Source organism: Nerophis ophidion, linkage group LG22, assembly GCF_033978795.1.
Source record: "Nerophis ophidion isolate RoL-2023_Sa linkage group LG22, RoL_Noph_v1.0, whole genome shotgun sequence".
NCBI lineage: Eukaryota > Metazoa > Chordata > Actinopteri > Syngnathiformes > Syngnathidae > Nerophis > Nerophis ophidion.
Genome location: NC_084632.1, coordinates 44,885,031 through 44,899,510, shown reverse-complemented (window position 1 = coordinate 44,899,510; position 14,480 = coordinate 44,885,031). Strand labels below are relative to the sequence as shown.

Below are 14,480 nucleotides of genomic sequence, written 5' to 3'. Positions count from 1 at the left end.
AAACGGGCAACACACTGAAAAGGTGTGTTATTTTTTGTGCTATGGCGCCATCTTTTGGATCAGCTCGCTCACTGCAGGTGCTGCAGTGTCCTTCCATCGATGTTTTCAACCAGAAGTAGAAGTGCAATTCCGTCTTTTAGCCGTCCATAGCGTTTCTACTCGTATGGACTCTTCATTCATCACTCCAAGCAACGTTTGTAAGTTTTACAATATAACTAAAACTATTCTTACTTACTGAAGCGTCCCATGTGTGATGTCAGTAGGAGGGTTTTCATGCATATTTGTACATGCTATTGTAATACAATCTGGCTAGCGTCGTTAGCATTAGCTAATATTCCGGTTTTACAGGTTTACGAGTATCTGTATTATTAATTTACAAGAGCATTCTTTTTGTATTGTTTCACTTTCACAAAATCCTCAGTAAATTCACCAAAACGTCAGCGTGGAGTTATTGAGTCTGTTTAGCTGATTGGAGAGCTAGCATGCACGGCTAGTGGGTCCATGACCATGACTTATGTTTTGTTTGATCATCTGTTTTACTGCCCTGTCACACACAGCGTTTGGAAACAATGAAGGTGTGTAAATAAACATGTCTGTGCAAATAAGTCATTTGACTGCCACTTATAGTCCGGTGCGACTAACACATGGACAAATAGTGTTTTCTTCTCAAATCTGGTGGGTGTGTCTTACATGCGGGTGTGTTCTATAGTCTAGACCAGGGGTCACCAACCTTTTTGAAAGCAAGAGCCCACTTCTTGGGTACTGATCAATGCGAAGGGCTACCAGTTTGATACACACTTCAATAAATTGCCAGGAACTCAATTTACCTTTAATAAATTCATCTATATATATAAAAAAATGGGTATTTCTGTGTCATTCCGTCGTACATTTTTTTCCCTTTACGGAAGGTTTTTTGTAGAGAATAAATAATGAAAAAACACTTAATTAAACGGTTTAAAAGAGGAGAAAACAGGAAAATAAATTGAAATAAAACTTTGAAACATAGTTTATCTTCATTTTCGACTCTTTAAAATTCAAAATTCAACCGAAAAAAAGAAGAGAAAACTAGCTAATTCGATTCTTTATGAAAAAATTAAAATAATAATTTATGGAACATCATTAGTCATTTTTCCTGATTAAGATTAATTTTAGAATTTTGATGACATGTTTTAAATCGGCTAAAATCCAATCAGCACTTTGTTAGAAAATATAACAAATTGGACCAATCTATATTTTGTAACAAAGACAAATCATTATTTCTTCTAGATTTTCCAGAACAAAAGTTTTAAAAGAAATTCAAAAGACTTTGAAATAAGATTTAAATTTGATTCTACAGACTTTCTAGATTTGCCAGAATATTTTTTTTGAATTTCAATCATAATAAGTTTGAAGAAATATTTCACAAATATTCTTCGTTGAAAAAAACAGAAAACTGAAGAATTAAATTAAATTGTATTTATTAATCTTTACAATACAATTTTTTTATTTACTTTAACATTGATTTAAATTGTAAGGAAAGAAAAGGAAGGAATGTAAAAGGTAAAAATGTATATGTGTTTAGGTATCCTAAAATCTTTTTTAAGGTTGTATTTTTTCTCTAAAATTGTCTTTCTGAAAGTTATAAGAAGCAAAGTAAAAAAAATTAATGAATTTATTTAAACAAGTGAAGACCAAGTCTTTAAAATATTTTCTTGGATTTTCAAATTCTATTTGAGTTTTGTCTTTCTTAGAATCAAAAATGTCGAGCAAAGTGAGACCAGCTTGCTAGTAAATAAATACAATTTAAAAAATAGAGGCAGCTCACTGGTAAGTGCTGCTATTTGAGCTATTTTTAGAACAGACCAGCGGGCGACTCATCTGGTCCTTACGGTCTTGGTGACCCTTGGTCTAGACTATGGTCCATGTCTATGGAGCTAAATATTGAAATGATAAATAAATAATGATAAATGGGTTGTACTTGTATAGCGCTTTTCTACCTTCAAGGTACTCAAAGCGCTTTGACACTACTTCCACATTCACACACTGATGGAGGGAGCTGCCATGCAAGGCGCCAACCAGCACCCATCAGGAGCAAGGGTGAAGTGTCTTGCTCAGGACACAACGGACGTGACGAGGTTGGTACTAGGTGGGGATTGAACCAGGGACCCTCGGGTTGCGCACGGCCACTCTTCCACTGCGCCACGCCGTCCCTATGGTGAAATGGTGTTATTGGCAGCCTTATTTGGTTCTGACAATGAGTGTAAAGGCAGATGTCTTTATTCAACACTGAACTCTGCACTTTATTCATTGTTTGATTTATTGATGTGCAGACAAACAATGTGTTTGCTGATCCTCGCCGCTTGTAATCTTTCAGTGTTTTCATGTCCCTTCTTGGTCGTTTCCTGTCAGTTGCCCTGAAGTGGGATGACTTGCTGCATTGTAGTTTACTTTGCATGTTTTCTATGTGCTAGCATGTCCTTCTAGAAGCTTCTTCTCTCAGTGGTTGTTGGAAGCACTTTAGAATGTTGCAAGTTTGATGTTGTCAGCTGACCTTCTTCCCTCTGCAATGTGCAGGAAACTTCCCTGGCGGGCTACTGGCTTCTTGGCATCCATTGATCCCTCTTTTCCCTGCTTATATTTCTGCCTAACCTGGTTAGCTCCTCTGCGCTGTGTCTTCTTCCTCCTTCCACAGCTCGCTGGCTTCAGCCAATCAGACCTCGTCCAGACGGATGTGGTTTTCTTTGTCGTCTCTTCAGTCTCCTGCGCTCACACACACCTATTTTGTCTCTTGTAACAACATGTCTGCAAGGCCGCCCCACAGCAGTGTGTGACCAGCTTGTTCTGCTCACTTTTGCAGCTGAAACTTAAATACCGTATCTCTCAGACTGTAGAGCACACCCTAATATAAGCCACACCCACCGCATTTTACAAGAAGACAAAAGAGGTTTCCCCACATGAGCCTCACCGGACAACAAACCACCGTTGTGACATGAGTTATTTGCACAGAAATATTGGTTTCCAAACGGTGTTTGTAACAGGGCAGTAAAACGGCTGATCAAACAAAACGTCAGTCATGGTCATGGAGCCACTAGCTGCTCAAGCTAGCTCTCCAATTAGCTAAACAGACTCAATAACTACACGCTGGCATTTTGGGGAATTTACTGAGGAATTTGTGAAAGTGAAACAATACAAAAAGAATGGCATTAAAAGTGTGTTTGTAAAGGTGACACTAGCTCAATTACAATATGATGACTCGTAAAAAGTAAGGATTGTTTTAGTTATATTGTAAAACTTACAAACGTTGCTTGGAGTGATGAATGATGAATCCATACGAGTAGTGACGCTATGAAGACAGAAGGGCACTTCTACTCGTGGTTTAAAGCTTTAAATAGAAGGGCACAGCAGCACTTGTAGTGAGCTAACTCGTCCCAAAGATGGCGCCGTAGCACAAAAAATGACACACTTTTTCAGTGTGTTTGCCACTTTTGTTTTTTTGAAACTATTTGTATTATGCTTGTCAACGAACAAAGATCCGTAAATCAGCCGCACCGTTTCATAAGCCGCAGGGTTCAAAGCTTGGGGAAAAAGTGGCTTGTAGTTTTGAATTCAGGGCAATTAGAATTCTGTGCCAAGATTTGTTTGTACGAGCAATTAGACCTACAAGGTTTAAATAAATGTAATATATGATACACAACTCAGGATATTTCAAGCCTTCTTTTAAAATCATTTTGCTGATTATGCAGCTTTTGGAAATCCTATAAAAGTATTTTTTTCAACAACTGCGAGCCACGATCATCAAAACAATAACAAATATCTCACTTTGCTTGTCAGTAGTTTCACATTTAAAGTTGAAGTGCTGACACAAATGGACTTCTGCAGCACTTTTTGAGTTTCACCTGTAGAGTTTAGGGGTGTTCTGATACAATATTAATGATGGATATCAATCTGATATCAGCAAATACGGCATCATATTGGATTGCATGGCCTAGTGGTTAGAATCTCCGCCCTGAGATGGGTAGGTTGTGAGTTCAGATCCGGGCAGAGTCATACCAAAGACTATAAAAATGTGAGCCATTACCTCCCTGCTTGCCACTCAGCATCAAGGCTTGGAATTGGGGCTTAAATCACCCACTGCTGCTCACTGCTCCCCTCACCTCCCAGGGGGTGATCAAGGCTGATGGGTCAAATGCAGAGAATCATTTCACCACATCCAGTGTGTGTGTGTGTGTGTGTGTGTGTGTGTGTGTGTGTGACAATCTTTGCTACTTTCACTTTAAAATGTGTGATACAAGCAGTTATTACGTCTAAAAATATGTATTTCTTATTTCACTTCCAATGCTTAGATCAACTTCAGATTTATGCTCTTTTTACCATAATTGTGTTTTTTATGCTAGAACATGAATATTTGATGCAAAGTAAATGGAGCCTTAATTTTGTCAGTAGTTCATAACATTGATTTCCTTTCATTATTTTTTATTTTTAATTCCATTAATTTTATTTATTTATTTTTTCAATAATTTTTGAGCAGTGACATTTAAAAATAAAATCCCACTAAAATTCTTGGGGATCCAAAAGGTCCCTAAATGTTAAAAATAAGTCATTGTTATTTTAATTCCAACACTTGAATCTGTAGATCAACTTCACATTCATCTGTTGCTTGAACCTTTTTATTATTTTGTTTCTTGTATGTTTGTCAAAGAAAACTTTGTTTTGGTTTACTGCAAACCCACAACATCTACACAATATTTTACCCCAAAAATATTTCAAAGTGGAATATTTGATGTGAAGCCTTGATTTTGATTCCTTATTATTTAATTTTATTATTTTAATTTTTTTTTCTTCATTTTTTGAGCTGTGACATTTTAAACAAATTCCCACTAGAAGGGATCCAAAAGGGTCCTACTTATAAAAGTCTTACAAATAACTATTTTACTTTTCAAGCTTAACAAATCAACTTTAAACCTGTGTGTCGATTTTAAGTTTTTAATTATTTTTGACATTTTTTGTTGTAGTTTTATTTGTCAAAGAAATGGCAAACACAGAAAATAAACAATATTTCCCCCCAAATATCAGTGTGTAATATTTGATGTGAAGTAATTGGAGCGTTGATTAGTTCAATAATTCATAAAAACATGGATTTTGATGTTTTAAACGGAGTGTTTTAAGGTAAAAAACAGAGACGGGCTGCATGGCGGCTTTGTGTTATTCCAGTCAACATTGCAATGTGTAGCATTACATTTCACATGTTTGCTCTTTTCTTCCCATTTGTTGTGTTTTATGTGTAATTGAATGAAAAGTGTCCCCCGGCCGCCCCTTAGAACCCCTGACCTTGCAGCTTTGTAATTATGAGCTCTTGTTTGGGCCGAGGGTTGGAGGACTTGGAGACTTGTGTGGCGCACAAAGTACACAACATTTCACACACAAAGTACACAACATTTCACACACCAAGCTACAAATTACACTTGAATTGCGCGTCGATCCAACAATTACAAGCAAAGAATGTCTTGGGAAGGAAAGAAGTATGAGCCAGTAATCCATCCAGCACTGCCCTGAGGACTTGTCATTTCTCCTACATCTCACATGAATATTCTTGTGTTAAACACAAATGTCTCATGACTTCCTTCTTTTCTCCGACTAGGTGGATCTTCTTCTGTCCTTGTCTGCATGAATGCACCTAATAATCTCTTCTTCTCCCTCCCGCCCTTTCCATTCTCTCTCCCAACGCTTAAAATAGAAGTGGAGCAAAAAGGTAAATACCAGACACCCCGCCCACCTTTGTTTTTGTCACACCTTCTTCTGGTGGACCACCGTGGAACCTCTAAAGTCCAAAGCCCTTGCAGACTTCAATCAGGCTTAGGAGAATGAAATCTGAAGTGGATCCACGGAGCTCGTTAGGTGCGAGTCCTTCTCCAAGTCTGAGGAGACTTCAGCTCTGTGACTCATGGACTTCACACAGAAAAGGGAGATTATGGCATTATGAGGACCATAAAACAATCCATAGAACTTCTCCTCTTTTCTCACTTAGTCCAATAACTTTGCAGCCGAGGTTTATTCTTCTCCCATCCTGGCCTTTTTTTAGTTTTTCCCTTGCCTGGATGTGGCCTCAGATCAGTCCTTGTGCTTTGTGAAGCCTTTTGAGGCACTTGGGATTAAGGGATATATTCATAATAATAATAATAATAATAATAATGCATTTTACTAATGAGGCGCATAGAGGACAAAAACTGGATACATAAAAGTGGATTGCTATGCAAGCTAGCTCTCCAATCAGCTAAACAGACTCAATAACTCCACGTTGACGTTTTGCTGAATTTGCTGAGGAATTTGTGAAAGTGAAACAATACACAAAAAATGCCAGTGTAAGTTAATAATACTAACACAGACACTCGTAAACATGGTAGCATATTAGCTAATGCTAATGCTAGCTTGATTACATTACAATGGCACATACAAAAACACTCCTACACACATCCCACATGGGACGCTTCAGTAAGTAAGAATTGTTGTAGTTATATTGTAAAACTTACAAACCTTGCTTGGAGTGATGACTAAGAATCCCATTCGTGTAAAAACGCTATGGGTGGTTTTACTTCCGGTTTAAAGCAGAACAAGAAAGTATATTTTCAACCTCTAACACCTGAAGTGAGCAAACTGGTCCAAAAGATGGCGCCGTAGCACAAACAATAACTCACCTATACTGGAATACATGGAAATGATGGCCGTTCGCAAAGAAAAATCTTTCAATTATCCGCACTGTTTTATAATTTGCAGGGTACAAAGCGAAGGAAAAAAGTAGCGGCTTTAATGTACTTTACTGACATCAGAGCAGGTGAGGGAATGAAAGGAGAAGGAATAACAACATAATAATCAATCATCAACAAGATTGGCACAAGAGAGGAGGTGGCTGGCAGAGAGTTTGCACCACAATGTCAGAATTACAAAGACAAACATTCATCAATTATGACAGGATGAACTTTTCATTTGGATTCTCATGCTTCCTGTAATCCACTCATCAGTGCAACTAATACAAATCTGTAAAATACTACTAACTAATTAATATAACTAATACAAATGTGTAAAATACTACTAACTAACTAATACAACTAATACAAATGTGTAAAATACTACTAACTAACTAATTAATACAACTAATACAAATGTATCAAATACTACTAACTAATACAAATGTGTAAAATACTACTAACTAATACAAATGTGTAAAATACTACTAACTAATACAAATGTATCGAATACTACTAACTAATTAATACAACTAATCCAAATGTGTAAAATACTACTAACTAATACAAATGTGTAAAATACTACTAACTAACTAATTAATACAACTAATACAAATGTGTAAAATAATACTAACTAATACAAATGTATCGAATACTACTAACTAACTAATTAATACAACTAATCCAAATGTGTAAAATACTACTAACTAATACAAATGTGTAAAATACTACTAACTAATACAAATGTGTAAAATACTACTAACTAACTAATTAATACAACTAATACAAATGTGTAAAATAATACTAACTGATACAAATGTATCGAATACTACTAACTAACTAATTAATACAACTAATCCAAATGTGTAAAATACTACTAACTAATCCAAATGTGTAAAATACTACTAACTAATACAAATGTGTAAAATACTACTAACTAATCCAAATGTGTAAAATACTACTAACTAATCCAAATGTGTAAAATACTACTAACTAATCCAAATGTGTAAAATACTACTAACTAATCCAAATGTGTAAAATACTACTAACTAATCCAAATGTGTAAAATACTACTAACTAATCCAAATGTGTAAAATACTACTAACTAATCCAAATGTGTAAAATACTACTAACTAATCCAAATGTGTAAAATACAGACCGCATGAAGTGATTGCAATTTAGCACGTACTTGTTTCCCAAAGTTGCATTTTATTCATGAATGATTGTCAAAAGTGCGATACAAATGTTTTTACAATATATATAAAATAGTTTATTTTAGACACTGAGGCTATTGTTTTGATCCCAATACTCAATTATTGGAACAAACTAATCGATTGATTACTGGACTACAACAATGTTTGATAGCAGCAGCTTTAGCCCTTTTAAGTACGTCCGTCAATCTGTGATGTCACAAATGCCATCCATCCATTTTCTACCGCTTATCCCCTTTGGGCTCGCGGGGGGCGCTGGGGCCTATCTCAGCTACAATCGGGCGGAAGGCGGTGTACACCCTGGACAAGTCACATATGGTCTACAGTTAAAAAGATTGTAAAATGGTGTTCGGAGACATCTGTGCTAAGCTATCACCCAAATGCAAAAATCTTGTGATTTGACACTTTGGGAGTTTTTAACGCGACTATCCAGCGCTTGGACAACGTGGAAGATGAAGGACATCACAGGTTAGACGTGTGAGCCAGGACCAAGGCAGCAGGCCCAGGACCAGAGGTCGGACCAGGTGTGCCAACCAAAGTATAGCTGAACAGATTGTGGTGGACTTTAGAGGTTCCACCGTCCACCGAGTGTTATGTTAAAGAGCCGGGAAGTCAGACCGGCTGAAGAGACGAGATAGCACATGAGCAGCCTGGAGACGTACGTGCGGGCTCCTTGGCTGCGACCCACAAGACTTTTGTTCCTCCTCATTCTGCCGTTCTGTCCAATTTGCTTGGCTTCCAGAGAGTTTTGCCCGAAGCATGTCTCGCTCGCTTCTTCCTTCTTTCTTTCTCCAAGGCTCCTGCCATCATTGTCACCTGACCACCCTCATGCCTTACCACCACCACCACAACACCTCAGGAGATCTGTTACTGGAAGTTCTTTTTAAAAAGCCAACCTTTGCCCCACTTGCTAGTGACAAGCCTCTCAGGTCTTTGGTCTTTACCGTGGGAAAGGTGCAATGCATCCCTGCGTGTTTCCCACACAGCTCATGACTTCTCCTTTCATTTGAGTCTTTATTTGCAGGATTTGTTGTTTGTTTTATGTTCCCGTCGTTTGTGTGTTCAAGTCAAAGCTTCTTTTGCGTTTGAGATTATTTGAGCTTTCTGCTTGATAACCTTCCTTTTTTTCTTGCTATGCACGCACACAACCAAAATCCTTCTCGTGGTGTTGATATTATTAGCGATAGCTTGTAAAAAACCTGGTAAAGGTCTGACCGTACGTGGACATCTCATAGCAGATTCTGTGTTGATGTTGTTGATGGTTTATTAACACGTCTGCTTTTTATTCTACTTCCTTCCATTGCTAGTTTTCATATGTCCCGGGAGTCTGAAAGCTGTGGGCGAGCCCTCCTTTCAATTCGAAGCGGAGCAACAAGCCGGAGCCTGGTGCAAAGATCCCCTGCAGGCGGCCGACAAGATCTTCTTCATGCCTTGGACTCCTTATCGGACAGACACTCTGATCGAGTACTCCTCCCTGGACGACTTCCAAAATGCCCGGCAGAGCGTGACCTACAAGCTGCCCCACCGGGTGGACGGAACTGGATTCGTGGTCTACGACGGGGCTGCCTTTTTCAACAAGGAGCGCACCCGCAACATTGTCAAGTTCGACCTGCGAACTCGAATCAAAAGCGGCGAGGCCATCATCAACAACGCCAATTACCACGACACGTCGCCCTACAAGTGGGGCGGCAAAACGGACATCGACCTGGCGGTGGACGAGAACGGCCTGTGGGTGATCTACGCCACAGAGCAGAACAACGGCATGGTGGTCATCAGCCAGTTGAACCCCTACACGCTCCGTTTCGAGGCCACGTGGGAGACGACCTACGACAAGCGCTCGGCCTCCAATGCCTTTATGGCCTGCGGAGTCCTCTACGTGGTCCGCTCCACCTACGAAGACAATGAGAGCGAGGTCAGCAAGAGCATGATCGATTACATCTACAACACCAAACAGAACCGTGGGGAATACGTCGACGTCCACTTTCCCAATCAGTACCAGTACATCGCATCTGTGGATTATAATCCGCAAGATAATCAGCTCTATGTGTGGAATAATTTTTACATCCTGAAATACAACTTGGAGTTCGGGCCCCCGGATCCGGCTCACGGTAAGAACCCTTCAACTTCTGTTGCTGAAAATGTGATTGTGTATTGTTTTCTATCCCTTTGGCGTATCAAAATAGATCCATGACAAAGGAGCTCTCGGGGCATTCGATCGATTGCGACCGGACCGCTCACTTTGTCGTGCCGGCAGGCTTCATCAATTCCTGCTCACAGACTCAGATTGGTGACATCTAGTCAGCCGGTGACAAAGGAGGGTATGAGGGCCCCGCCGGGAATGATTAAAACACGTTCAGGAGGCTAAAATTGGTTTTGGATCTGAAGGAGAACACATCCACGTCACCTGCAGCTTCTTCTGCAAAGCACTGGTCAGATATGAAAGGTGTTGGATCATGTCTGCGAAGAGAGGGGGTGGTGGCACTTCTAGCTTCAAAGGCGCCCCGGCAGAAGGGTGGCTTTCCCCCAGATAATTGCCAGAGTGGCCCATATGTGAAACTGTGACTGGCAGGGAGGAATTGATGTCTCTTTCAGCCTAGGACACCGCCTACCACCAGCATGCTTGATTGTAAGTCCTTCACTTGTGTTGTCCGATTTGGACTATAATGTTTGCAAATTGAGTACTTATCAATTGACTCGGTAGGTAGGTAGGTAGGTAGGTAGGTAGGTAGGTAGGTAGGTAGGTAGGTAGGTCTTCATTGTCATTGCACAAGTACAACAAAGCTTAGTTTTCAGCACAACCCCCTTGAAAATGAGACAAACAAACAGAACAGAAACGCTGACAGGTCGCCACAAGACGCCCAGTAAAAGACGGGAAACAGATAAACGCGGGGGGAGGATGAGTAAAAAATATAATCTAGACTGGGCTCCCAAGGGGGCCCAGTTTGGAGTGGGAAAATCTTAGTTTCCCTTGTGTCAAATTGTCCTTGTTGCAACATTCTTTTTTCTTGCCTGTGGATGTTCTCATTCATCAGGTGATTGTGTGCTAAGGGCATTCCATCGATCTCAGCTGGACTGTTCAGATTATCTTGGAAGACCCTTGGCCTGTCATCCGAGCAGGTTTCATCATTTCATGCTCACGCACTGAAGCCGTGTCCATACAGCAATCCTTTTTTAGTGGAAACTGTAAAGTAGTCTGAGCACTTGGTGCCGGACCCCAACTATTTTATCTCCCGACAAGAATGGTTTCGCTCTGTTCTGGTGCACCGACGGTAGCCATTAGGATGCAAAGGAGTGACCCTCTGCCAGCACAACAACAGTCAATAGGATGAATTCACCCTCGTTAGTATTCCTTTCAGTTGTGTCAATGCTTAACGTGTCACCTGTCACCAGGAATACCTTTGTCCTGTTATTTGCTGACTCTTTTAGGTGGGATGAAGTCTCCTCCTCTGAGAGGCCAAACGTTTTCTAAGAAAAACTGAACAGTCCAGTTGCAATTGATTAAATGCATTAATGCTTTTCTTGGTACTAAACCTTTTTTTTTTTGGCCTCAGTTTATCTGATTATATTCTTAGCAAACGTAACAGATGATTGATTTAACTTTCTATCCAACATGTTTGAGAAACTTTGTCTTTAGGGGGCTGTGTAGTAAACAGCACCTTGAGGGTAGTCAAGAATATGTATCTTGGGGATGTAGGGAGGTTCACCATGCAGGCACTCCCCAAGTCCCTCGTGTCAAAGCTCCAGGGACCCCCTCTTGGCTACAGCCTGTTCTTTTTTCTACACAGTGATATACTCACAGCCCTGGAAACTTACATGCCTGGACAGGTGCAAAGTCAGGCCTGGGGCAAGGTTAGATCATTCCCCCAAGTGAGGCTTGAAATGGAACTCTCTACTGACCATAAAATAAATACTTGACACTTTGAAGGGGTGTAAGGATCCAAGGATATGCACCAGAGGAACAAGGGACAATGATTAACCAGGATCATAAGAAGCACATGCTTCTGAGTTAGCTGCCGGGAAGCCGATACCTGCGATAGACTTTGTCCTGAGAATATATCAACCTAGTCCCTCCACACCCTGAGTCCTAAATCCATGGTCTGTTCAATGCAGTCAGTTAAGAGATCATGGAGGTCAAGAAACCTTTTCATAGATTATCACCCAGCTCAGCATTTGCTAATGTTTGCTCGGGTGTTTGTCAAGCGATAGCCGCAAAAATGGCTTCAGCAGGTTGAAGAACATTAATCACCTCGAGGCCAGAGGGAGTTTCCGTGTGAGGATGACGATGGTCAGGACTCGAGAACGGCGCATTGAGGCAAATAATTATTTGCGAGCAAATATCATTTCTACTGCCAGTGGAAGAAAAGGCAAAATGAATACAATAAAATGTAGGAAAAATACACAACAGCTCAGATCTGCTTGCCCAGTTCTAAAAACAATAGGATAATATTTACTATTTACCAACCCGAGTTTTCACATTGGCATACATTGAAAGTGAAGTTGTTTTTCAGGGTTGTGACCAGTATGAGGTGTACCCAAAGCCAGTACTTAAATCCCCCCCATGGTTTGGTATTTTAAAGTAAGTAAAGTAACTAAGTATTGACTGGTCACCAGTCCATCAGTGCACACTCTTTACTGGTCACCAATCAATCAGGGGACACACTCTTTACTGGTCACCAGTCAATCAGGGTCCACACTCTTTACTGGTCACCAGTTAATCAGGGTCCACACTCTTTACTGGTCACCAGTCAATCAGGGTCCACACTCTTTACTGGTCACCAGTCCATCAGTGCACACTCTTTACTGGTCACCAATCAATCAGGGTCCACACTCTTTACTGGTCACCAGTCAATCAGGGGACACACTCTTTACTGGTCACCAGTCAATCAGTGCACACTCGTCACTGGTCACCAGTCAATCAGGGGACACAGGTCAACATTACTGGTCACCAGTCAATCAGGGGACACAGGTCAACATCACTGGTCACCAGTCAATCAGGGTCCACACTCTTTACTGGTCACCAGTCAATCAGGGGACACACTCTTTACTGGTCACCAGTCAATCAGGCTCCACACTCTTTACTGGTCACCAGTCCATCAGTGCACACTCTTTACTGGTCACCAATCAATCAGGGTCCACACTCTTTACTGGTCACCAGTCAATCAGGGGACACACTCTTTACTGGTCACCAGTCAATCAGTGCACACTCGTTACTGGTCACCAGTCAATCAGGGGACACAGGTCAACATCACTGGTCACCAGTCAATCATGTAACACTTGTCAACAAACAATCCAGGTAGTTATTTCAACCTGACACCTTTGTGCTAACTTATTCACTTTCATACGATACTGATACTGGAGCTTTGAGTATCGGCATTTATCAACATCAGCACAACTCTTACATACTTAATACTACAATGGTTGGTGTAAAAAAACAAACAAGTATTTATTTTCAACCGCCTGGAATGGACTTATGCTGTCTTTAAGTTGAAGTGGAGTGGTAATTGTTTTTGGCGACACCTAGTGGTCACAATAAGTCATGAAGTTGGGCTCATGATGCAGTAAGTTGAAGGTAGCGGACACGTTTGTTACTGGATGCTTTCTATCACGCCTCGGCCTTGCAGACATTGTATGTGGAAGTAGTTCTTACTTCTTGGTATCCACAGATGTCACCTTCCTGTGCAATAAATATGACCTATGTCTAGCATGTGTGCTATTGTGTGCTTAGCTGTTGGGTAACTGCTATCTCCTGATAGCCTATAGCCTTGCATGTTTACACGATGTAAATGACTTTAGTAAAATAGAAGACATTCTGTGTGTATATTGGAGTACATTTAGATGTTATCTGGCTGCCATCTTTGTACAAACAAACACTCTGCTTGTATCGCACATGATATCACACTCAAGTAAAGACACTGCATGACTGCTTGTATCACACATGATATCACACTCAAGTAAAGACACTGCATGACTGCTTGTATCACACATGATATCACACTCAAGTAAACACGCTGCAGGACTGCTTGTATCGCACATGATATCACACTCAAGTAAACACGATGCAGGACTGCTGGTATCACACATGATATCACACACAAGTAAAGAAACTACGTGACTGCTTGTATCGCACATGATATCACACTGAAGTAAACACGCTGCAGGACTGCTTGTATCGCACATGATATCACACACAAGTAAACACGCTTCAGGACTGCTTGCATCGCACATGATATCACACACAAGTAAACACGCTGCAGGACTGCTTGTATCGCACATGATATCACACTCAAGTAAACACGATGCAGGACTGCTGGTATCACACATGATATCACACACAAGTAAAGACACTACGTGACTGCTTGTATCGCACATGATATCACACTGAAGTAAACACGCTGCAGGACTGCTTGTATCGCACATGATATCACACACAAGTAAACACGCTTCAGGACTGCTTGCATCGCACATGATATCACACACAAGTAGACACAGTGCAGGACTGCTTGCATCGCACATGATATCACACACAAGTAAACACGCTGCAGGACTACTT

General features: G+C 40.5%; 1 protein-coding gene across 13 annotated transcripts in view; it reads left to right on the top strand.

Annotated features, from left to right (window-relative positions):
* adgrl2a (adhesion G protein-coupled receptor L2a) overlaps positions 1-14,480 on the top strand; it is a 185,435-nt gene that overhangs the window by 97,866 nt on the left and 73,089 nt on the right. For 11 of the 13 annotated variants that reach the window (XM_061883989.1, XM_061883987.1, XM_061883988.1 and 8 more), the window contains exon 5: positions 9,238-10,038. In XM_061883989.1, coding sequence (XP_061739973.1) covers positions 9,238-10,038 — 801 coding nt within the window. Of the gene's footprint in view, positions 1-5,573; positions 5,729-9,237; positions 10,039-14,480 lie in introns of those variants that run through there. The other 2 variants (XM_061883998.1, XM_061883999.1) reach the window with 2 other exon arrangements.